The sequence below is a fragment of the Dryobates pubescens genome, chromosome 15, assembly GCF_014839835.1.
Source record: "Dryobates pubescens isolate bDryPub1 chromosome 15, bDryPub1.pri, whole genome shotgun sequence".
NCBI classification, from domain to species: domain Eukaryota; kingdom Metazoa; phylum Chordata; class Aves; order Piciformes; family Picidae; genus Dryobates; species Dryobates pubescens.
The window spans coordinates 21,349,400-21,375,116 of record NC_071626.1 but is presented as its reverse complement, the minus strand read 5'-3'; the positions used below and the strand labels follow the sequence as shown (position 1 = coordinate 21,375,116).

General features: G+C 43.1%; 1 protein-coding gene across 12 annotated transcripts in view; it reads left to right on the top strand.

Moving 5' to 3' along the window:
- Positions 1 to 3,467: 3,467 nt before the first annotated feature.
- PLEKHA5 (pleckstrin homology domain containing A5) overlaps positions 3,468 to 25,717 on the top strand; it is a 172,933-nt gene continuing 150,683 nt past the window's right edge. For all 12 annotated transcript variants that reach the window (XM_054167757.1, XM_054167744.1, XM_054167746.1 and 9 more), the window contains exons 1-3: positions 3,468 to 3,669; positions 3,808 to 3,884; positions 7,356 to 7,413. In XM_054167757.1, coding sequence (XP_054023732.1) covers positions 3,572 to 3,669; positions 3,808 to 3,884; positions 7,356 to 7,413 — 233 coding nt within the window. In that variant the 5' untranslated portion in view covers positions 3,468 to 3,571. The remainder of the gene's footprint in view (positions 3,670 to 3,807; positions 3,885 to 7,355; positions 7,414 to 25,717) is intronic.

Genomic DNA, 25,717 nt, shown 5'->3' with positions numbered 1-25,717 from the left:
ATCCCAGGCTCCAAATGATGGGTGACAAATATACCACTTGCTCCACATCATTTCAGGCAACTAGCACCAGAACAAGAGGACAGAGTCTCAAGCTGCGCCAGGGGAAGTTTAGGCTCAAGGTGAGGAGAAAGTTCTTCACAGAGAGAGTTGTTAGCCATTGGAATGGGCTGCCCAGGGAGGTGGGGGAGTCACCATCATTGGAGGTGTTCAAGAGGGGATTGGATGTGGCACTTCGTGCCATAGTCTAGTAGTCATGAGGTCTTGGGTGACAGGTTGGACTTGATGATCTTTGAGGTCTTTTCCAACCTTGTTGATTCTATGATTCTATGATCTATCCACTTCCCATCAGTGACAGGAGCAGCTCATAGATCAGGCCATACATGCAGAAAGCAGAGAACAGTTGTGTCAGATGAGAACAGCAGAGAACAGCTGTATGGTGATCATCAACACTTCATCTTCAGTTCTTCTAAGGAAAAAGTGTAGGTCAGATGGGAGCATCCAAGTCTTATAAAACAGATTGACTAATTTCACATTGGGAATCACTAGGTCATTTTTACAGTGAAAGAGACTAATGTGAAACATACAATATGTAGTCTCTTCAGTTATGTCTGGAGTTGTTACAGTGATACAAACTGCCTTTAAAAGAGTTTTCTTCTTAATGTTGTGATTAAAAACCAAACAAAAAAACCCCAACAAACTATTCTTGAGCATTCAAGCACTTACCTGACTGTAGAAAATATGTACTCTTTGTGAAAACTCAGTGTGTGATTTGTTTTTATCAAATTTGCAGACTAAATTTGAAACAAAAGTTGTAACTATGAAAAAACCAGCAGCTTTCAGACAGAAAAGCTGCAGGCACCAGCCTGCATAACTGATGCAGGTGTGGTTTCCCTCTTTGGAGTTCATGAGCTCTGTTTCACAAAATGCTAAAATCCTGGGCTCTCAGAAATCACTGAGTTCATGGTGCATGATACCATGTAGGATTAGTATATATATGCAAATGTAGTCATAATGTGCCTTCCATGTGTTATACAATTAATACCAAATTTAATTTGATGACCATTTAACTAAAATACATGAGTGTCTGAGCAATGGAGTAGAATCAAGATCTTTCATTGCTCCCTGGATGAGTTCACTATTTTTGAGACCAGCAAGTCATGTCACCAACCCTATGGCCCAATAATTAAATTTGCAAAATAATATAACTTCAAAGAGGGGGAGGAGCACCTTCAGTATACTCAAAGAATAGTCTCAGCTTCAGAATAGCTTGGAGCAAAAGCATTTTCCTGGGAACAGAGTGACATTGTTTTAAATGCCCTCCATCCATAAGGTTGAAAAGGTTTTTTTTCTGCAGTGTTCACAGTGGTGACTCTGCTGCCAACCTGCTTGCTATGAGTTATACAGAAACTAATCTTCTAAGTTCTTCTTAGGTGTGGCTAGAATGTGGCCAATTTTCCAGGCCTCTGCAGCACTTGGAGGAATGCCTTGCCTGTGAATTCAGCCAGGCTTGGACATATTTTAGGTACTACACTCTCAGTTTTACCGAGATGGCAGCAATTCTAAACAAATATAAAGCAGAAAGCAGGCGGGAAGGAAAGGTACCAGCAAAATTCAGTTGCCTACCGGAAGGCATTTGGCAAAGCACACTCTGCGATTAGGGAGGATATATCCTGCACCTATGTCCTCCTACCTAAAGATCAAACTTACAGATCTGGGCCAATACGAGTTTAGATGAGCTGAATGTCATCCTCTGCTTGAGAAGAAAGTTGATTTGCACAGTGGACGACATCCAGTGTTCTGGAGTACTTGCTCTTTGCTTTATTTAGGCTGCATCGGGTAGTGTCAGGATATGGCCATTACCACCCCAGGAGCCCAAAATGCATGCGGTTTCTCCCATGCTGTTGCCAGGCAGCTCTCCACAACCCTCCAAAGGAAGAGTCATCATTCATTTTTACTCATCATCCAAGGGCTTTTGCTCTTAGGAGAAGAGGGAACTATTTAAAGTGACTTGTTTTTTGTCCAGCATCTTTTTTTGCTGGTAGTCTATAAAGCTCAGATTCTGCCAGTGGTGAGTGGAAATTAAAATACTATTGTTACACAGAGAAGGGCTCTTAACTTTATGATCTGCTCACAAGTTCACTGCCCTTCAGGTCTGGAATATCTTATGCGCAGCAACTGCATTTTAAGGTTTTGATAACACGGAGTGGTGGGGATCAAACCACACAGCAACTTGTTCTGTCATACTTTATTTTTCCCAAGGTGTTCAGAATGGGAGAGGACAAAGCTGCCATGCAAAATACTGTCAGGTGTGCATTTAAAATTATTTTGTGGACAAATCAGGCTTTCCAGCTTTATTCCTCGTTCAAAAAGTAGCTTTGTAAGGCAAGATTCTCTTAGAAATCAGCACAGCTATAAGAGTTTCAGTAATTTACATTTGTCATATATAAAGAAGTGCATAGCTCTGTGTAAATGCGGATTATTCGTGTGAATAAAGTACACACACTTTCATTTTTGCAGACATGGATTTTACCTGTATGGATTTTACCACCACGCTGCACACTGAAAACAGATACAAGTCATATCCCAGATCTCTTTTGGAGGAGGGGCACAGATGGCAGCGTTGTTTACATGAAGAAAACCCACGACATCGCTTTACCCTGACTTCTTAATTCCTTTATATAAGGACTTTTTTAAAAGCTCAGAAGTCGAGGGTAGAAGGAGAGCATATAGACCCTCGGAGGTAATTCGGCAAAGTTTTAATTTCCTGTATGAAAGCGTTGTCTTTAAACTCCCGATGAGAATACCAAAAGCGGTGGTTCGCATTTACAGTTAACCAGCCGAGACGCGCGGTACTCGTCCGGAGGTCCAGGGTAAAGTGGCCGGTGGGGAAACCACCCCCCTGCAAGAAACGGGGGCCCCATCGCCAGGCGTCCTCTATTTGGCTCAGCTCTCTATCTGCGACACGGGAACGCCTCGGTCCCCACGCTCCTCAGACCGCTGCCGGACTCTGTCCGGCTGAGCCGTTCGGGCCAGACCCCCTCCCCCGCACGACCATTGCCAACCAAGGCCTGCGCACACTCAAGCCCCAGCCACAACCCCCCTTCCCTCCCTGAGGGGCAGTCCTCTCGGGCGTTCCTTTCCCACCGCCACAACGGAACTCGACAACGGGACCCCCACTCCGCGAGCGGCTCAACACCGCCCCACCGGGCTCCCTCCCCGAGCGCAGGCCCCCACGCCTGCCAAGCCCACGCCCGCCGGAACCCGCTGCCCGCCCCCGCCGCGCCCCGCCCCGCCCCCACGGCCGTGGCGGGAGAAGGCGGCGCGCCCCCGCGGGCAGCGAGCCAGGGCACCGCGCGCGCCCCCGTGGCGGGAGGGGCGGGCCCTCATGGGGCGGGGCGGGGCGTGTCGCTGCACCCCCGCCCCCTCGCGCTGCGCCCTCCCCCTCCCCAAGGTGTTGGCGGCGGCGGCGGGGACGCGCTCGCTCGTGCCCGCGCGGTCTCCCCCACCCCCCCTCCCCCTTCAGCTCCCCTCGGCTCTCCCCGGCTGCGCTGGTAGCGGCGGCGGCTCGGCCATGGCGGCCCCGGCGGAGCTGAGCGTGGAGCGGCTGCGGGCGCTGCCGGGCAGCTGGAGTTACGGGATCAGCCAGGGCGGCCGCGTCTTCTTCATTAAGTGAGCGGGGGGCCGGCGAGGAGGGGAGCGGGGCCGGGAGGGGCGTGCGGGGGGCCGGGAGCCGGGAGGGGCGTGCGGGGGAGAAAGCGGCGGCGGGGTTGCGCCTGCCTGACTCGGTCCGTGTGTCCGTCCCCGCAGCGAAGAGGCGAAGAGCACGACCTGGCTGCACCCGCTCACCGGAGAGGCCGTGATCACCGGGCACCGCCGCAGCGCAGGTAGGACCCTGCCCGCGGGCGCCTGGGGCCCCCGGCCCTTCCCCGGTACTGCTGGCTGGCAAGCGCCGCCCTTCTCCCTTCCCCTCTCCCCGGGGTCTCTCCCGCCCCGCTGCCCGTCGCCCTGCGGCTCCCGCGGCCCACCGCCGGGCTTCCTCTGTGCATAGCCCCCGGGAGGGCTCAGCCCCGCGGCCCCGTTCTCCGCCGCGGGGCGGGCAGCGCTTCGTCCAGTTCCCCTCATGCCTCCCGGTCCTAGAAGCCACCTTAGTGCCGCCGCAGCCACCCGAAACAACTCTTCATCCCGTGCTTTCTATGTTCCCCTCACTTCTCGCAGTTGTTTAGCTCCAGGTTGAGCAAGAATGACATTACAGTGAAGCCTTGCTTGTCCAGCTTGCTGTCTGTGTTGTGTTCCTCGTCTTCTTTAAACGCCTTTCTTTGGACTCGTGTTTTCCCTCCGTGTCTGTGCGATTTCTTTTTATTTGCCCCTTTTTTTTCTGTTGCCTTGTATCACCCCTATAATGTCATACAATCACCATTAGAGACCGCTTTATTCCTCTTGTGCTTCTTACAGGCTACCCTGGTTATTCACCTGCATAGCATCCTGTCTCAATTTAGTATTAAACTACTCATCTTATTTTTGTTTCGAGCAGTACCTACATATAACCACGGTAGTTAAGCTAGAAATGTACACGCTTATTTCGCCAGTCACCTAGAAACCCTTTTCTTCACTTAAATCTAGGCTGGGAGTGTGGGTGGTTTCTAAGTGACTGAGGTGAAATAGGTAGGAGGAAAAGGGACTGAAACGTTAGGAATAACTTGGAGGGAAGAGGGTGGAATCGGTTTTCTCTGCTGCTGCTGTTTGTTCCACTCTGGAGAAGTAGCAGCAGGAGGTGCTGGAGGAGGAGGAATTACAGCAGACGCTCTGAAGACCCAGAGCCAAACTCTGACTGCTGGAATTGCACACAGGCTGCATATGCCACTGGGAGGTGGTGGAGTGTAGTAATAAGTGCAGTTGTTTTTGTGTGTGTAATCACTTGGGTAATCGCAGGAAAATCTGCAAGTGAATTTGACTATATCAGATTATGTGATTTTTATGTTTGGTTAATACTTGCAGGTTAAGAAATTAGAAGCAGCCTTTTGGAAAACTGGGCAGCTTTTTCTTCTTTTTTTTTTTTGAATTGTGAATAGTTTAGAAAGCACAGGTTTCTGGCTATTAGAACTGTGCAGTTTGATTTGTGGTGAAGAGCTGTTGATTGTAAGACGTTATTTAATACCATGAAATAGAACTGCTGATTGCTATCAGGCTTCTCTTTGCCCTGCTTTCGGTACTCAGATTAATTGAGACACTGGCTGCCTTCTACAGCAGTATGCATGGGGGCAGATGTATATGAAGTGCTTTGCTTTTTGGATGCTAACATTAGCTGAATATTAATTATTTTTTTAAAATCAAGTATTAATTCTTTAAAAAAAACTATTCATTACCAGTGTTTCTGAGTGATAGTGACTTCCCAGTAATTTTCTAAGTGTCTCATTTATTTCTGCCATTAAGTGCCTTCTAAAGGAAATGCATTTTACTTTCAAGTGTCTAGAGCATTGCATGTAACAGCAGAGTTATTATCAGGTAAATTAAACTTGTTTCTGAACACAAGAGTGAGGCATGGCCTTGAATGTGCTGACCACCATTTATCAATCAGATACTGACATGCCTCCAAAACAAACCTGTTTCTGTAGTTCTCTTCATTCATGTGTATAAATCTCGCCATATACATAGCTATAATCAAGCAGATTAATTATGGGGTTTATAACACAGGTTTCCCCTGACCATTTTTTGAACCTAGTCAAAATCTGTTCAAAATATATCTTAAGAAACAAATTTTGAGTGAATAATATCTAATTTTGGGAAGTGTACATTACTGCAAAGCTCCTTATTAAAATACAGTGTGTGATACTTACTAGGCAGTGAGGACAGTTTTGTCCTCCATTATTCCCTTGAGACATTTAGCACTGCAGAGGTACTTTTTGTGAAGTTCTTATAGCAGCCATAAATACTTCTGCTGGAGAGACTTCCTGTTTGCTGTACTTTGCCCTATGCTCAAAAGACACTTCGAGTTTTGTCCTGGAGAAGGCAAGAGTGAAGAAAAAAGCCAGCCAGAGCAAATAAGTAAACTGGGGAGGAAAAAAAAAAATCACATGGCCCAGACAGATATTTTTATTTTTTTAATTAACAAATGCATTCTTGCTTTTCTAATTCATTGAGCAAGTCCTGCATATCAATTATTGTTTGCATTAACCAGGGTAAACTTTTAAGTGTAGTGTATCTAGAGTTGCATAGAGGTGTCCAATATCTTCAGAGCTTCCAATTACTTCAGGAAGGTGTTCAGGGCAACGAGGCTGGTGAGAGGCCTTGAGCACAAACCCTATGAGGAGAGGCTGAGGGAGCTGGGGTTGTGTAGCCTGGAGAAGAGGAGACTCAGGGGAGACCTCATTGCTCTCTACAACTACCTGAAGGGGGGTTGTAGCCAGGAGGGAGTTGGTCTCTTCTCTCAGGCAATCAGCCCCAGAACAAGAGGACAGTCTCAAGCTGCACCAGGGGAGGTTTAGGCTCGAGGTGAGGAGAAAGTTCTTCGCTGAGAGAGTCGTTCATCATTGGAATGGGCTGCCCAGGGAGGTGGTGGAATCACTGTCCCTGGAGGGGTTCAAGAGGGGATTGGACGTGGCACTTGGTGCCATTGTCTAGTCATGAGGTCTGTGGTGACAGGTTGGATTTGATGATCTTTGAGGTTTCTTCCAACCTTGGTGATACTGTGATACTTGAAAAAAAATTGCCATTATTGTTGTAATTTTATTTGTTTGGTAGGGGCCTTCTGGTTGATAATAGAAACAGGAAAGATGTACCCACTTCCTCCACTAGATTTGTATTGAAAGTTGTTTTCATGTAGAATTGAACAGAGTAGGAAATACTGCAGGAACACTTGTTAGTCACAACAGAGGTGGAATTATGCTAATATGATGCTAATAATGCTCTGTGGTGTAGTTGATATCATGCCTGTTAAGGTGCTTGTGACTTGCATGTAACGTAAACTCAGTAAATTGATTTTTGTTTGGCTCTCTGCCTGTTAAGTAATTTGATGCTCCTGGAGTTTAGGGCAAAAAGGATGTGGCTATGACTGTGAGTTCTAGTTACTGGTCAAAGGCAACAACCTTATTAAATAAGAGCACACTTAAACCCCTACTGTTACTGTTTAAGAATGAGGAATCCAAATCAGATTTTCATGCATGTAGCTCTTCTTGGATTACAGGATGTAAACAGACAGTATGGTGAGTCAATTCTGAAATATTTGTTTATAGTGCTAAAGCTCTCAATGTTTAGAATCAGATGCACAGTATTTTAACTACCATAGCTTTAGCAAGTAGACCAGTATGGCCAGCATCATTTCAAAAGTTAATTGGAATGTTTTGCTACTTGTTTTCCAGACTTACCCACAGGTTGGGAGGAAGCTTATACTTTCGAAGGTGCAAGATATTATGTAAAGTAAGTTGTATGTTTATCTGTCACAATACTGTAATTTTCAGTTGGCTCTACTAAATGTTGCTGTATGTATTCCCAACTCAAATGTAAATGTTATGGTATAAATCTAAAAGGAGTATTCAAGCTTGTCATAGTGTATGTAGTCCTTTATTTACTGGATTATGCAGAGCTAAGAAAAGAAAATCCTTGAGTTTTTGTATTAATACTTTCAATTAAAGCTGCTTAAGGATGCAGATTCAAATGAAATTTCTGCTGTGAGTGTAACCATCTAGCATCAGATGTCCTTGCAACTCAAGAATACCTTGAGTTTGTCTGTTTGTTTGACACTTGTGCATATACACTGTCATGCCATAAATGCTTTCAGAAAGGCAAGATCTTATTTTGTTGCTGGGAGAATAGTCTTGATTCATCCTTGTTCTGTAGTAATTAAGTTGATTAAAGCCATTCCAAAGGTTTAATGCATCTGTTTTCTTTGCAGACCCTCTGTTTCTAGCACTCCTTTTATTTTTTTTTCAGGTTTTAGTATGTTTTGAGGAGTGTGTTCACTCTGGGCTGTGGCTATTGTATTTTTGCATGAGTTATGGAAATTGAGCTCTTATGTAGAAGTGCAGAGGTCTTGTTGATCAGATCTGAACAAAGTCTTAAAAGCTTTTCTTCTCCAGATAGGCAGTCCTTACATAGAAAATCTTCAAGTGGTATCTATGTGTATTTGCTTGGTTAATATGCTGCTTTATTCTGCTGTTTAACAATTTGCAGGCTTTTCTTAGTTTATTCAGAAGATTTATCTCACTAGTCTGTGTGCTCAGTTTGCCATCATTAAGTGAATGGCATCATTAGTGGATTAACTTTGGTGAGTGAAGGTTATTAATAGTCATAGAGATCTTAGGCTGCAGGTAGTTTTTTCCGTGTCTTAAGCGTTGAGCAAAAGATAACTGTTGTGTCTAAGTTGTATTGCAGACATGTGAGATGGGTGTTATGTATGTGTTGCATGGTTTATTTTATGTAGGAACCACTGAAGGATAATGCTTCAAAAAGCTGGTCAGAACTGGTGGTGTGCTCTCTAGAAGGGGACTTCTTGTTATCAGGAGACATGTTTGGTTTACTGTTTTGTTCTGCCTTTTTGTCATTTCCGTCACACTAGTGTTGTACAGCAGCTGACAAGAATTGCACCAGACAGAAGTTTACTAGGGATTTCACCCCCAGTGTTCTGTGCAGATGATTAAATGAAGACAAGTGAAAATTTGCAAAAGCTATATTTGTGTATATAATATGTATTTTAAGAGGCTTCCAGATGTTCAGATGGAGCTTGTTTTTGTAGAATAAACCTATGAACAATGTCTTAGCTACAGTCTCTGGAAAATAGCAACTTGAGTTTTCTTAGCATAAAACAAGGTGTGTGGATAGCTGTTGTAAAGCAACTGATGGGCCCATGCACAAACTTACTATTGCTTGTTTACTCTTGTCCCTATAAGCTCTGGTGTTCAATGTGTTATCATAACTGTTAGATTAAGCTGATTGTTTTGTTGATAGCCAGCACTAAACAGCTCTGTTTATTTTTGAAAGTTCTGCTGCGTCTCTGAAAACATGTTGCACGAACAACACTTCTCTGTGATTTGATAGCTGTAGGAGGATAGGAGGGATTGTGCTGTCAAACCTGCTGAAAGGTTCATGTGGTATGACCAGTTTGGCATCCTTAGTTAAATACGTGCTGTTGCATAGTCTCTCTGGCTGAATTTAAACTTCTGCCCAATGACAGCTTCTCCTTTGAAAGCTGTCTAGCATTCAGTCCTTCTGGTGCTAGAGAAGATGTGAGAGCTAATGTAGACAGAGTGACACCATTATAATGAATGTTTTATAATCCTAGGCAGTGTAACTCTGGATGAGGTGTTGATTATAATAATTTTAAGTTGTCTGAATCTAAACTACTGGGGTCTTCCTGCAGGAGTGGTAAACAGAGCAGGTCATTGCTACCTCGTGCTGTGCAGGCACAACTACATGTGGGTTTTGAAGTGTAACCTGCTCATTTGAGTGTGCTGACTTGCCTAAATGTTAGTGTTTATTATGTTGATTACAGCCTAATACAATATTATTACAATGAAAAATACTGCAGACTTGTTCATGGCAAGATCTGAAAGAAATATGTTGGTTTATGCTCTGGTACGAGTTGCAAAGCTACAAGGGAATGAATGTTCATGGCATGCTATTGATGCATTCAGTCACTTTAAACTTAGTTTTTGGACTTCTGTAATGTTTCCAATAAAGAGAGTTAGACAGGAAGAACAGTCAAGTTTCCTGATCACATAAATATTGTCACCCAACTTCTGAGGCGCAGCTTCAAATATGTAGGTTGAATAGAAATATGTAACAACCTTGCTTTATTTTAAGATCTTACGCTAGACTGTGTTTGAAAATAAAAACCTTTTGAAAATCATTCTTATGGTTCTTTAATAATAGGTCTTCAGTGTTCCAAGTGGGTGTGTCACTGAATCCATTACTCTGCTGTTTCTGGCTTTGATGTTGTAAACACTGTGTAATCAAATTGGGATAATGTCAAGGAGATAATTGTCAGCTAAATCTTAACATTTCTTGGACTGGCATTTCAAACATGACTCAGGATACAGAGTGCCTTGAACTGTGATTTTTGTGGTGTTTTTCTTTTTTAAGGATGCTGTATTTTTCTTGGGGTGTGTATACTCATTTTAAAAATAATTGAATGGTAACTATTTCACGTACTTCCCCCCCCACTGACACTTAATTTGTTCTGGTTTGTAAGAAGGAAAGATATTCTGGAACAGGGAGAGATAAGGAGTTGTTTCCATTGCATAAGGGTTGTTTCATTTTTATGTAGACTTGTGTTACTAAATTGATGCTAGCTAGGATTTTGACCTTCCTCACAGGTTTTTTTTGATCAGTAGAAGAATTCTAATACTCGGTAATGAGAGATTCCTTCCCTCACATTCTCCTCATCCCTTGTAAATACAAATTACAAAAGGTCTATTTGGAGTAAAAATGTATTGCCATAAAAATTTGTACATTTGTTCTGGTGTGATGTGGTTACGTTGCTGAAGTGTTTTGTCTCCTTGGGAGTGAGAAAATGTTTACTTAATGTTAGAAATGTGCCGAGAGAGCCCTTCCTCATCACTTGGTGGGAACTCATCAGTGAACTTTTCAGAAGCAATGCTTAGTTTGGGTATAATCTTTATGATAACTAAACTTTTACCTGGAATATAGGGCTATAGAGCTGTAAAATTGCCATATTCAGAGATAACCTTCACTAATCTGTTTATTATCAGTTAACTGTTGAATCTTTTGTATTATGAAATAAAGCAAGATACAGGGCAAAATCCTCAGTTTGAAAATGATGGCACAACATGCCAAAAAAAAAGTTTTGTTCTGCATAGAATACTTCACAGGACTGTTTACTTATGCTTGGTATATTGAGCACTCATTGAGCTCAGAAAAGTTAAGGGCTTTATCCTTATAACCGGTTTAAGCTTGATATTAGTATGGGAAGTTTAAGTTACTTAACATTAGTGCATAATTCCAGTATAATGCTTGTCAATAGACAAGCATACCTGGTCACAGGCTTCAGACTCCTCGCCTGTTAACACCAATGAAAATTTTCAACCTGATGCTTTTAGTATCTTGTGGTGTTTCTGTAGTCATCAGGCACTGGTTTTAAGTTCTGTAGAATTATGAAAATAGAGGCATTCTCCCTCTCCCTATGTGTGCATGTGTTTAGTCATATGCATGTTTAAGAAACCCTTATTGCTGGCTAAAATCACCTGACTGGCTAAACTCAGGCATCTGCTTGCTTTCTTTGACTTTTCTTCATGTTCATTACAGTAGTTCTAAACTTGATAGGTGTTTTTATTTGATGATGTTTTGATTTTGTTCACTGTCCACCCCCCCTTTTTTTTAGGTTTATATTATTTAGGTTATGAATTTACCCAAAAGTTGGCTTAAAAACCAACACAAGGATGATATGTGGGGAATTTTGTATCAGTCTACCTGGTTTGGTTTCTACAGAAGTGCTCTTGGATAAGTTGTTTGGGTGCTAGAATGTAATATTTCTTAACTCTGTACATTTTGGGCAGTACAGAAACTGACTGTAAGAGTTCTTAAAAATACAAATAATTAAGAAGCTTAAAGTTTAATTTTTAGGATTTTATGTTGGTGCTTAGTTTTTTTTCTGTATTAGAACACTTTTTGTCTCTTGCTTGCTGAAGCATTGGTATTGGCAAACTCAGACCAAAGCTGGGGTGAGTTACTATTGCATAAATAGAGGGGGGGGGGTTATGTTTTTGTAGAGACTTTCATCAATACCAAGTTGCTTATTGTAGGCATGCAGCTTGAAAATTGGGAAGGTAAGAATGATACATGAAGTGATGAAAAGGGTTAAGATCTTTTTCAGACTTGAGTACTCAAGTTTCTGGTTTTTACCAAAATAAACCTGTGCTCATTGAGAATTTTTTGGACTTTTGTCTTTTATGTCCATCTGAAAGATCCTTTCCCATTCAGCTCCATAAAAATCAAAGGAAAATAGTCATGTTTGTAGAAATGCCCTTTCATGAAAGGAAGAAAAGTTATCTGACAAAACAAACCCCCAAACAAACCAACCCCCAAAAACCCAAACCAAAAAAAATCAGACTGTTTTATTCCAGCAGTGAGAATCATAGCATTCCTCCCAGAAACTTAGTTCTTGTTACCTCTAATCTTTATTTTACTAGAATGAAGGGTAGGACTAAAATTTATTCATGGCCTTCATTTGGTTCATTGTTACACGGTAAGACATCTAGGTCGAATAATGGCATATGGCTGGATGGGTGAACTGGGACATAACATGGCAACGAACTCACCTGTGTCACCTTTGTAGTGAGAAAACTGTTTAGAAAAGAACTTTTTAGGAATGCTTGCAAATTTGTTACCCATTTTTCATTTTGTATTCCACTGAAAAATTTCAAGAGCCAAAATTACTTCAATGCTGAAGCTAGATATGGAGGTGGAAGGAGTCTAGGCACAGGAATAAATGGGTGTAGATCAGAGAGAGGAGAGGTGGGACTTCATCCAGAAAGCAGCTTTAAGGGGTGAATGTGGAAGAAAGAGAATGATGGTAGTGGTATACTGAAGAAGGCTAAAAGAGTGGGAGAAGTTTCAGAAGAGGGAGGAGTGGAGGCTAAACCAGGCAGAAAAGAATGGTGGCAGTGTAAAGTCAGTCTTAAGGAGTAGCAACTGGTTTCCTAGGAGCAAACCCAATGGAATTTCTCCCAGAGGGAAGGGTGGCAAAAGTTCATCCTGCAAAAAAGTCTTTTGTGTGCAAGTCTGGCAGGGCACATTACCCCTGGCTTAAGAACCTGTTTCAAAGTTAGTCTAGCAGGTAGAGTATCAAATGTGAACATTAGGAATTGCTATGCTTATAAAGTCTCCTTTTGACTGTGACACCTGTGGTTGATATTTTGAGCTGTCTCTTTCCTGAAGTGTGTTTCTAAAGTTGGGAATACCTTGAATGCTTTGTTTTTGCTAAGATAGACTTGAAACCATGAGGGAACCTACAGATTTCTGTATTTATCTATTTATTTTTAAACCATTGCCAAGTTCTTAAACAGTTGTAGAGTTAATGAATAATTATTTAAAATAATAAAAAAGTCTAAATCAAATCTGTGTAAGTTGTTGTATGAAATGTTTAAGTCCATGAGAGACATTGGAGACACTGAAGTTTTTTGCTATCTGTTAATAAATTAGTAAGTTAACCTCAGCAGGTTTGCATCCTTGAGTTTGGAAATGGTGATATTCCTTCCCTAACTTTGGCCTTAATTTGCAATAGGGTTAATACTGGCAGGTAAAACTAATAAGTACTTTATGATGTTATTACCATGAAGTGAATGCTGCTGTGGCCTTTGGCTTTTGGTACCTACAGTGTGTGGAGGGTGGTGAAAACCGGAAGAAATGCTGAACAGTCATGACTCTTTATGCAAGTGGCTGCTGCCTTGCATCATGTTGGATTTGAATCATTTTTCCAGCGCCTCCCTCCTTTGGAAGTCACTGAATTTATGCGCACTCTAAGAATTATTTTGGGACTCGTACCAGTGTCTCTGCTTCCTGTTGTACCAGAGTGTTGCACAGGTTCTTTTTCTCATCCCATGTCCTGCAGCACCTGGAACCGAGGGACACTTCCAAAAATGCCTGAATTGAAGGCAGGTACCTTTATGAGCTTTATTCCAGCAGGAAATTCTGCTTGGAGTTGCCACCGTTTGGTAGAACTTTAAGGGGTCCAAATCTTGCCTGATGCACATTGGTTTGCTTTTGCTTAAAGCAATTGCAGGCACTGTTTCTTCCTGTGGTCTGCAAGTGTTTTGCTGTACTGGATCAAAACGAGTGTCTGTTGTGGTGCTGTGCTAAGCCTGTTTTTCCTGCATATGTTTATGTTACACTGGCTTGTATTATAATGAATTACCCTTCCATTAAACCTGAGATACACTTCAGCTGGCAGTTCAGTGATCTTCAGTACGCCTCTGAGTGCGTGTGAGAGAGGGAGAAAACTCCTGTGAGGCTTGAGGCAAATGCTAGCTGGAAACAAAGCTCAACAGCCCTGACTGCTGGGATTTCTGCCAATGTGATGCCTATGTGTCTGTTTTTCCTCTCTTTCAGTAAGTAAATACCTAAATTTGGACACTTTCCCCTTCTCTCTCCTTCCCTTCTTTTCCTTTGAATGTGGATGATAGCCATTTCTCCCTATTTACTTCACTTGTTCTTGCATGTGGTTGAAGGGAAGGTTTTTCTCTGATAGCAGTGTTGATGGGGAAGATGTTGCCACCTTCAGAAACAGGAGTTTGAGAGTGGGAACTTCGTAGCAAGGCTCTCCAGTAAAACTCTTTGGGGAACATTTCTACTCCCAGTACTTGATAGGGCAGACAGTTCTGCTTAAGTAGTCAATTGTGAAGTTGCATCTTTCTGCTCCACATATATAAAACTGGAGTTGAATGCTTCTTTGCAACTTATGAAGTGTGTGGGGGGGGAAAGTTTTAGACAATGTTTTGAGTGCTTGTGTAGGCTGTGATGGTCATAGAGCTTTATATTAGCTGTTAAAAACTACTTGCTTATTCAGGAAGCTTCAGAAACTTAGTTCTTAATGCCAGTGACTTAGTAAGGACGATTATTTGTCAGGAAAGCTGCATTGTGAAGCAACTTATCCTTTAAAATTAGGTTCCTACTTTTTGCTTTCTGGAATTCATTACAAGTCACGTTTAGCAGAAACAAATCCTTAATTTTGCACTTTGTTAATGGTAAATATTTCCATGTGTCAGACTAGGTAAGAAAAGTCCTAGTAAACAACGGTGTTTGAAAAGAGAGTACTTGGTGGAAGTTTTGATTTTAAAATGCCCTCTTTGCTCTCTCTTGATGCCAGTATTTCAAGGAAATTGGTTTATTCTTTACTACTCGCTGAGTAAGGAGGATTAGTGAAGTTGTATAAATTCTGCCCCAAAAATGCGGTGTTTGTTGCTTTTACCTGAGTTGTACTAGTAGCAAAAGCACATTCATAGTGTTTTTTAATTCTCCAACTTTATGTTAAAATCTACAGATTTTGATCAATGTCTAGCATTTATCACTTTAGAGAATCTCCTTTGGGTAAAAACATGTGACATATCTTTAAAGTTTCTCAATGAACCTTCTTTATAAGGAGGACAAGGAAACTCGCTTTGAAATAAAATGTTGGAAGCATCAACTATAAACAAGTGGTGCTCCTGAGTACCTATGGGGAATCAGAATATTGAAAAGTGATCATAACTTGGTTTCTTGATGAAGAGAGTAAGGCTGGTTAAGGGGATGTTGGATCATTGTTTTGTTTTGGTATCTTTTAATGTTGGCCACACCAGTTTGTAAGGCTACTTCCTGTTATATTTCATAGAATCGTATAGTGGCTTGAGTTGGAAGAAACCTAGGATCATCTAGTTCCATCTGCCATGGGCAGGGACACCTCCTACTAGACCAGGCTCCTCAAAGCCTCAGCCAGCCTGGTCTTAAACACACACTTAAACACAAGGGGTGAGGCAGTATAAAGTTTGATACAGAAGATTGAAAAGGAAAATTGCAAAGAAAAATCTGCATTTAAGCAGTCAATGTCATAACAGCAAATGTTTATTTGAACAATTAACTTTAATCAGAATAGTGATGCAAGTTAAAGCTCATTAGAAATTCATATAACCTGTTCTGATCTTAAATCTCTCGTCTCTATCTTCTATGCTTGATGTGGGTATCAGTGACTTACCTTGTCTGAAACACTGAGTTGTAAATAAAGCACACAGGTTACTAGCTTTTGTGGGTGGTGGGTTTTTTTTCCTTTGGTGGGTGTTTCTTCTTGTTTATATTTTTTAGTAAAATGTTACCCTTCACCAACTCATCTACCTTCCTTACTGTATCTGCCCAGTTTAAAACATTTGATTTTTGGACCAATACATTTTGAGGTGGCTGAATTGAACAGCTAAGTAGTATCTCTCTAATACAGTGAATTTTATGAGTGTAAATCATGATCAGCCAGGACGTAGTTATTAGAATTGTTCTATGAGGAATTTGAAGAGTTTGGGAGCTCTTATCACTAGGAGCCTTTGGGCCATCTCCTCTATCTTGTTGGTGGTCAGTAAAAAGTACTGACTTTGGGTTTCTAATCTCTTTGTATAAGCGCACCTAGGGACTACACCAGGCTGATGAACCTTGGCACACTATATTCTGATCTCTGCCAGAGTCTGTCTCTTGCTTTGGTCCCTTCTTTTGCTCAACTTCAGATGAAAATGAAGTGACAGTCAGCAAGAGCACTTAATAAACCTTGCCTTGAAGTAGTGTGGAGGTGAGACTAGGAGGAAGTGGAGTGTGAATTGTGGTAACACTGCTGGAAAAGGTTATTTGACTTTTATATCATTTTGTACTGAGCCTTGTAGTTCATTTTCTGCAGCTGCTGTCTATCTGATAATTCAGTTACTAAATGGAAGGGATTTTTTTTTTCCTGGAAATTGAATTAAAAGCTTTCCCAGGTTAAAACTTCCTCTGCCTCAAATAGTGTTTTCTTAAGAAAAGCTTGGCTTTTTTAAAAAAGCAGATAAACCTACAAGAAAATCATTCAATCTGGGTAATTTTGTAGCTCACTGCAATTCATAGTAAACAGCATGGAAGTTGAAGTTTTGGGATTATTTAGGTAAGTATGACAGGAAAAGTGACTTATCTTCAAGTATGAATGAAGTGAACCAGTATCCTTGTGACCCTCTTACTGTCAGTGGTGGGGTTTTATTTTTCAGTATATACGTGTGTATAATGCATTGGTTTTTATGCCTCTTTCAAGGACCTCTCACTCCAAATTTAAGTGAAACATTTGCATTTTGTTTCACTTCCAGTATATAAAAATATTTCTAGACATCAGGAAAAATCCCAAGTGCCCTTTATTCTTGCAGCCCAAGCTAAAAGTGGAAGGTGTTTTGCAGTATGCTTCAGAGCAGAGCTTGTTCTGTTGTGGGTTTTGTTCGGCTTCAGGTGAGAGTGCCAAACCTGTCTAACAAGAAGTTCGGGATTTCTGTTGCCTCTGATTGCTCACTTTGTGGTTTAAAACAACAAAAAGTGCTATCAAATTCAGCAGTCAGTTCAAATGCCAGTGCTTTATCCTCTTCATTATAATCATTTGTTTGGGTGCCTGCTGCTTCAAAACACTTTCGAGCTCATATGTAAGTTATGTGAAAATCTTGCTATTTTGTAGATGGAAGAGTAGAGGTACAAGCAGAGAGATATCTTAATGGAAGCAATCATGTCCTACTAGCTTGTAAGTGGGGTTGGTTGTGTTTTGCAGTCCTCGATGTGGGCTACCCTGAGAGACTGCATCAGGCTGAGGAGTCGAAATTACTAGCATCCTGGTTTTAAACAAGAGCGGGGAGAGAGTCTTTTTGCAGTTGTTCAGTAAAGGAGTTGGTGTTCTTTTTGATCTTCAATGATGCTATTTGTTGAAGTTGTTAAAGCAGGCAGAAACTTCTCCAGCTTTCAATGAGGACTGCAGGTACTACCATTTGTTTAAAAATTGCCTTATGCAATTTGAAATAGGACTTTTCAAAGAAATTAGGGTAATTTTAGTTTTTCATTTAGTTTTTCAAGGAGGTGAAGAAATTAATCCGGAGTTGGTGCAGAACCTGTCTCTCTTGTTCAGTTTGACTAGGACTTGTGTGTAGAAGGTCATGTAGCTGGCAGAGTGAATCTGTAAAGAACAAATGAAATTTTTCGCTTGCTTGAAGAGGAGATAAGCACTTGCGGGAAAAATGGGAGTAGGATTTGCTGACTGGCTCTTGTATTATCTAATTTCTTTGCAGTAGTAGGAATCAAACCAAATCCAAAATGTATTCCATCTCATTCATTACAATTTTAACTGCTGGATTTGACAGATCTCTCTATTACAACTGTAGTGGGAATGTTAAAAAGCAGAGTTTATGAGGAGTGTAACAGTTTGGGGTGGTTGTTTTTTTTGACATAGGTATGGCTACCATGACAAGAGGGGAAATTCAGTGCCTCAAAGCTGTTCTTGGCAGCTGTTAATTTGTTTTGAGGAGAGATGCAGTATTTCAAGTCTTCTGATCAGTTTATTTTGAAAAAAATCCAACAAGCAAAAAAACCCCACAACCCCAAAACCCCCACCAAACCAAACCAACTAGAGACTGACATCGAAAAAACAATCTCCAACTTTTGTCTCTTCAATTCTTCTGCTGTTTGGCCTTCTCTTTCTCTTTTTCCTTTTAACTTTTATTTCTGTGTTACATGCCTTACTCTTTTCACTGTTATTCTGCTTGCTTTGAGCACTAGTAGCTCAAGCAGTGTTAGACATATCTTCCCCAGTTGGACTGCCTGCCAGATTTTCCTAAGGGGAATGTAAATACTGTGAGGTCAGCTCAGTCTCAAATGCCTGCGGCCTGAAATGAACCCTACAGAATCTTCTGCTGTTCAGTCAAAATTAGGACTTGCTCAGGATATGGTGCTAAATATTGAAAAGCTTTACGGGTTTTGCTTGTCTGTTGTTCTGGGGTTTGGTGGTGTTTGTTTGTGTGCAGGTTTTTTTGTTTGCTTGCTTGCTTTCAGGGTTCTTAGTGTTTGGGGGGGGGGGGGGGGGGGTTTTTTGTTTGCTTATTTGGCTTTTTTTTTTCACTTTAAGCTTCTTTTTTCCCCCTAAATTAAAAACACAAGGTTGAGCACTAGCAACTTGCTATAATCATGGTAATTAACAGATGAGCTTTAAAACCTCCCTCTATATACTGATGGATTGCTTATGTTTCTTTAGGGTTATAAACCCAAGGAAGCAGTGTACATGTATGCATGCTGGCTTGCAGCATATCTAAGATGCCAATACTTATGCATAGTATGTAGATGCTTTTGATAGTAAATGAAGTCTTCAGTCCATCTATACCTCCCTCTTCCCCTCCTCTCTTTCTTCCTGAAAAGGAATGGTAGGAAGACAATACTGTGGTAACTTCCCATGTAGCAGAGCAGAACCAAACTGCTTTTTATGACTGACTGTTGTAGTTCATAAAAACCTGGTAGTTGTTCTTTAGAGGGAGACATACTTGGTGTGTTTCCTTCAGATCAGTGATGCTCTTTAATTGGCCATATGGTAGTTTGAATTACTTGCATTGACACACTGCTAAGGACTTCTAGTTTTACACGGAATGAAAGCATAGATTAACAAATGGAACATGAGGGGTTTTGCTTTGTAGTGCTGTCAGTAGATTGGCCTAGTTTAGGCGTATTTGTTGTTTGAAGGGTTGTCTATGAAAGATTGGCTTCTATTAGTGTTGGCAAAGGAATCCATGCAATTAATGAAACAAGGAGAAAATAAATTCCAAATGGTAATGGGCAAATCAGGGGTTGAATTGTTTATTGACGTATTCCATTGGCCACGCCAAGTCCGACTCATTCTCAATTTTTCCTCCAGGTTTCTCAGATGGGGTGATAATATTACTGACAGAAAAAACATGTGGCCGGGAAACTTTTTGCCTTTGTTTTATCAAAGCTGTTTTATTTTTCTGAGGAGATAGTCTTGTGGTCATTAGAGAAGTCCAAGCTGCTTTGCAGTGCTTTTGCAATGTTCCTGGTAAAGTTTTGCAAACACATCTGTGGTTTTGCGTGGGAGGCTTTCATGATACTGAGATGAAGAAATATTTGATTAGAGAATAGAATAGAATAAAACCAGGTTGGAAGAGACTTTCAAGAGCATTGCGTCCAACCTATCAACCAATCCAACCCACCTAAACAACTAAACCATGGCACCAAGCACTCTATTAAGTCTCCTCCTGAACAGCTCCAGTGATTGTGACTCCACCACCTCCCCAGGCAGCCCATTCCAATGGGCAATCACTCCTTCTGTATAGAACTTCTTCCTAACATCCAGCCTAAACCTCCCCTGGTGCAGCCTGAGACTGTGTCCTCTTGTTCTGGTACTGGCTGCCTGGGAGAAGAGACCGACATCTGCCTGTCTACAACTTCCCTTCAGGTAGTTGTAGACAGCAAGAAGGTCTCCCCTGAGCCTCCTCTTCTCCAGGCTAAACAGTCCCAGCTCCCTTAGCCTCTCCTCATAGGGCTTGTGTTCCAAACCCCTCACCAACTTTGTTGCCATTCTCTGGACACGTTCCAGCAAGTCAACATCCTTCTGTAATGGGTTGGGGCAGGTCCCCTCCCCACCACAGGCAGAAATAACGACTCAGGCAAACGGATTGCAAAAGTGATGAAAGTTTAAATAGGAAAAACAATAACAAACAACAATGAAAGTTTTACAGAGACCCACAAGCACCATGACAAAGAGAGAGATCCCAGAACATACCCAAAAACATCCCATCCCCACCTGGGGGTACACCTAAACCCCCCCAGGGCTCTTTCTTCCCCCCCCCACCCAGCCTTGGGCCTGAGCAGGCCCAAGGGAGGCAGCTCACGCCATGTTACCTAGGCAGCAGCAGGGGACGAAAGAGGAAGTGAAGACCCCGCATGGCCTTTTTATAGGGGTGCAGGGCATTATGGGAATGGAATACCTGGTCCCTGTGACCACCCCCCTGGGCTGGGCCCACCCCTTGGGACCTCCCAGGTGTGGCCTGCGCAGTGGCATCTGGGCCAGCACCCAGCCTAAACCACGACAGACCACCCCTTATTCCATACCATAATCCCTGCACCCAGAACATATCATCAAATTAGAACTCTTCTTATGACATATCTAGCAACAGTCCATGTCTTCTTCTGGGCGTCCTTCCACACAGTCTCTCATTCAGGCTCAAGCATCAGTCCATTCCAGTTGTTCTTCCTCATATGATGGAACCTCCCAGCGACGCAGTCCTTCTCCTGCAGTGTGAATTCCTTGTGGACTCCTTGGGACATCCTGGTCACCTGGAAACACCTCACAACTTCTCAGCCAAGCCTTTATCTGCATTTACAGTTTCTCAGCGGCTTTTTCCACCCCTGGGGCAAGCCGGTCGGAGCAATCAGGCTCCACGACCGCTTTTTCCATCCCTCCAGGGAACCACAACCGACCGCTTCTGGCCAGTCCAAAGCTACACCAATGCACATCACAGGCACATCGCCCCCCCACGGGGCGTTCACATACCGAGGCATCACCGCATCCGGTTCACAGCCCTCCCCCGGAGGGGGCGGCTGCAGCACAGCTCGCTGAGAAGAGAGGAGGCGGAGCCAGGTGCTCGGCGCCGTTTTCAGAACATGCCCGAAAACACCAGGGAAAGATTTACAGCTGCCGCCGCCGCCTGAACGCAGCCCGGCTCGGGCGGTGCCGCCGCCGCCGCTTGAACGCGGCCCGGCCCGGCCCCCGCCGTCTCTGTCGCTGCGATGCAGAGTCCGAGTCACCTCCAGCAGTCGCTTGCCCGCTCGCCGCGGGTGTCCGCTCCCGCAGCGGCCGCGGGCCAACCACGCTCTGCTTGCCGCTGCCCCTCCTCCGCTCCCTGCCGCTCCGCAGAGAACGAGGAGAAGGCAGGTCTCGCCTTCTTAGGCTACTCGAGCATTTTTAAGCTACCCTGGGCAGAAAGTCACAGAAAAGAACCACCCCTCGCTGTTCCCAAGCAACAGCAGGGCCTTCCATGCCATTAGCCACGCACCAGCTATCCTTCTGCAGTCCACAGGAGTTCACACAGTCGCCCCGGCAACAAAACCTGAGCCCCAACTTCCCAAACCCAAACCGACGCCCAGAACTAAATTTAAACTCTCCATCTTTTGCAATCCGCGCTGCAGTCGAGCCCCACGTTGGGCGCCAAAAAATGTAATGGGTTGGGGCAGGTCCCCTCCCCACCACAGGCAGAAATAACGACTCAGGCAAACGGATTGCAAAAGTGATGAAAGTTTAAATAGGAAAAACAATAACAAACAACAATGAAAGTTTTACAGAGACCCACAAGCACCATGACAAAGAGAGAGATCCCAGAACATACCCAAAAACATCCCATCCCCACCTGGGGGTACACCCAAACCCCCCCAGGGCTCTTTCTTCCCCCCCCCACCCAGCCTTGGGCCTGAGCAGGCCCAAGGGAGGCAGCTCACGCCATGTTACCTAGGCAGCAGCAGGGGACGAAAGAGGAAGTGAAGACCCCGCATGGCCTTTTTATAGGGGTGCAGGGCATTATGGGAATGGAATACCTGGTCCCTGTGACCACCCCCCTGGGCTGGGCCCACCCCTTGGGACCTCCCAGGTGTGGCCTGCGCAGTGGCATCTGGGCCAGCACCCAGCCTAAACCACGACACCTTCCTAAACTGAGGGGCCCAGAACTGGACACAGGACTCGAGGTGTGGCCTAACCAGTGCAGTGTATAGGGGCAGAATGACCTCCCTGCTCCTGCTGGCCGCACTGTTCCTGATGCAGGCCAGGATGCCATGGACTCTCTTGGCTGCCTGGACACACTGCAGGCTCATGTTCAGCCTGCCGTTGACCAGTACCCCCAGCTCCCTCTCCATCTGGCCACTCTCCAGCCACTCTGACCCCAGCCTGTAGCACTGCATGGGGTTGTTGTGGCCAATGTGCAGAACCCGGCACTTGGATGTGTTCAATCTCATGCCGTTGGATTCTGCCCATCTGTCCAGCCTGTCGAGGTCCCTCTGCAGAGCCTCTCTACCCTCCAGCAGATCAACTCCTGCCCCCAGCTTGGTGTCATCCGCAAATGTACTGATGATGGACTCAATGCCCTCATCCAGATCATCAATAAAGATTTGTGGATTAAAATGGACACTGAAATGAGCTGCTAGAGGTGTTGATGAGAAAGTACAGTGCTGAACAGAAAATACAACAGGTTTTTTAAATGGAAAGCCTTTGTAGCTGTCTTGTAAGTAAAGTAGCCTTAAGTTCAAATTAATACATTATGAAATGGCTCATTCTGAAGCAAGGATTTGTTTATTTCAAGTTTAGGTTTACATATCATTTCTCTCTGAACATAAAAAGCAGAAACACTTGTGTGCTGGCCTGTTGATGCTTAAAATATCCAAGTGAAACTTCAGGTTAAGGGCTGTTTAGTGGTTACATAATGTAGCATTTCTATACTTTCTTTTAAAATCATTTTGGTTTCTTAAATGTAAAATGTTTGTTGTTTATGAACTGATGTAGTAGTCATTTCTAATTTCCATTTGAAAATTATGAGGCTTTGATCAGCAGCAGTACAAGAAGTCTGGTATGTGACAAGCTGTGTAGTACTTGTGAGGTTTGTTTGGGCTTGTTGTTTTCCAATGCTTTGCAGCATTAAACTGGAAACGGCTAATTGTTTGAAATCTTGGTCACACTGTAGACAGTGAAATGTATCTAAGCAACTACTGGAGTATCATCATGTAAAATTTAACATTACAGGAATTTTTTTATTGCTGTGGAAAAAAAATTAGTTTGCTTTATTCCCAGAGGCACTAATTATCTTTGTTGTAAACTCAAACATACTTTTCTGCAAAGGATCCTTGTAAGGAAAATATAATCAAGAGCCACTAAACTCTCTGGCTTTATTTTTAGGGATGAATTGTGCTATTTTATTTGTTGTATTGAAATGGTAAAAAAACCCAAAAAACAAAGGAAAAAGTTGCTTGACTTAATTTCTTATAATGGTACACACTTAGCACTCCACAACCAAAAGAGGTGGGAAGGGAGAAGAATCTACTTTTGTAATACATTTCTGTCACTTAGCAACATAGGTTTCAACTGCATGTTTAAATACTTGATTGTTTTGTTAGTTTGCATCCGAAGCCACTGTTCTTGTTTGTTTTCAAAGAAGCTTAGCTTTTCATGCTTCTAGTCCCTGTTTTGAGCAGTACAAAGTGTAATAGAAATGCTTATTCTAGAATTCTCTGGTGATACTGTTTTGAGCTATTTCTGTATACGCTCAGCTCTTTCTTATGCGGTGTTCTGATAGCTTTTTAGGCCACCAGAGGTTATACAAGACTCTTACTAGTCCAAGCTATACTTGGATATTTAATAAATGAATATATCATAGTATAGAATCTCATAGTATCACTAAGGTTGGAAGAGACCTCGAGGATCATCGAGTCCAACCTGTCTCCACAGACCTCATGACTAGACCATGGCACCAAGTGCCATGTCCAGTCTCCTCTTGAACACCTCCAGGGACGGTGACTCCACCACCTCCCTGGGCAGCACATTCCAATGACGAACGACTCGCTCGGTGAAGAACTTTCTCCTCACCTTGAGCCTAAACTTCCCCTGGCGCAGCTTGAGACTGTGTCCCCTTGTTCTGGTGCTGGTTGCCTGGGAGAAGAGACCAACCCCTTCCTGGCTACAACCACCTTTCAGGTAGTTGTAGAGAGTAATAAGGTCTCCCCTGAGCCTCCTCATCTCCAGGCTGAACAATCCCAGCTCCCTCAGCCTCTCCTCATAGGGCTTGTGCTCAAGGCCTCTCACCAGCCTTGTTGCCCATGTTCAAGTGTCTCGATGCCCTTCTTAAACTGAGGGGTCCAGAACTGGACATGGTACTCAAGGTTCAATAAAGAAGACTATATTAATATTGTGTGTGGAACAATCTTTGAAACTGGAGTTTTTCTTTTCAGTAATGAACTGTAGTCATCTTCCAGTGTTATGCTTATTATGATTCACCTGGGAGCATAGTAATGGTCAGGATAATAATTTGGGGAAAACTCCTTACAGATTTGAGGAGATCCCATTATCTTTTGGGGGGATTTGTATCAGGATATTAATTGATGTGTGTTGGTGGCTGTAAGCAACCTGCTGAGTGATAGAAGTATGTTATGAATGATACCAGTAAATAGGGAGCTGAGTGGAGAGAGATATCATGCATCTGAATGGACACTTTTCTTCAGAATTGAAACTTCTAATGGAAGAGAAAGAAATCCACAAGGAAGATTGCTTTGTGCTTCTACAAATAGTCAAAGAATCATAGAACGGTTTGGGTTGGACGGGGCCTCCAAAGGTCATCTAGTCCAACCCCTTCTGCAGTAAGCAGGAACATCCTCCACTCGATGAGGTTGCCCAGCGCTCTGTCCAGCCTCACCTTGGAAGATCTCCAGGGATGGGGCCCCAACCACTTCTGGGGGCAACCTGTTCCAGTGTTCTGCCATCCTCTTAGTAAAGAACTTGTTCCTAACATCCAGTCTAAATCTGCCTTTCTCCAGTTTGAAGCCATTGCCCCTCATCCTATCACTGCAGGCCTTTGGGAACAGGATCTCTCCATCCTTCTTGTAGGCCCTCCTCAGGTACTAGAAGGCTGCTGTTAGGTTCCCCATGGAGCCTTCTCTTTTCCAGGCTGAACAACCCCAGCTCCCTCAGCCTGTCTTTATAGAAGAGGTGCTTCAACCCCCTGATCATTTTTGTGGCCCTACTCTGGACCTGCGTCAGGTCCACGTTCTTCCATTATTGAGGGCTCCAGAGCTTGATGCAGCACTCCAGTGAGGTCTTACCAGAGCAAATTGGCAGTGAAGTCAAGAATAGGATTGGCATTGTCTGCATAGCTGAGAAGAGAGTGATTAATACTCTTCATGAAGTTAGGGCAGGAATTTAAATGCAATTACTGTTCTCTTGAGCTAAGGAAAACAGGTGTTTTCAAGATACACCTGCCTGGGCAGTAGATGCACTGAATTGTGTGAATTCATCACAAGTTTCTCTATCTTTATAACCTGTTTAGAAGCAACTGAAGTGGTTCATGTTAAATGTGGTTCAGCTATCCCTTTTGAAGAATTAAACATCTGCTCCTAGGTGATAGTTTTGCTGCAGAAACAGGATAAGAGTTTTCTTTGTGGTACAAGATCAAGAGGTGGAAGAATATGAAATCAGAAACCAACGTAGATATTTTCTTGTTTC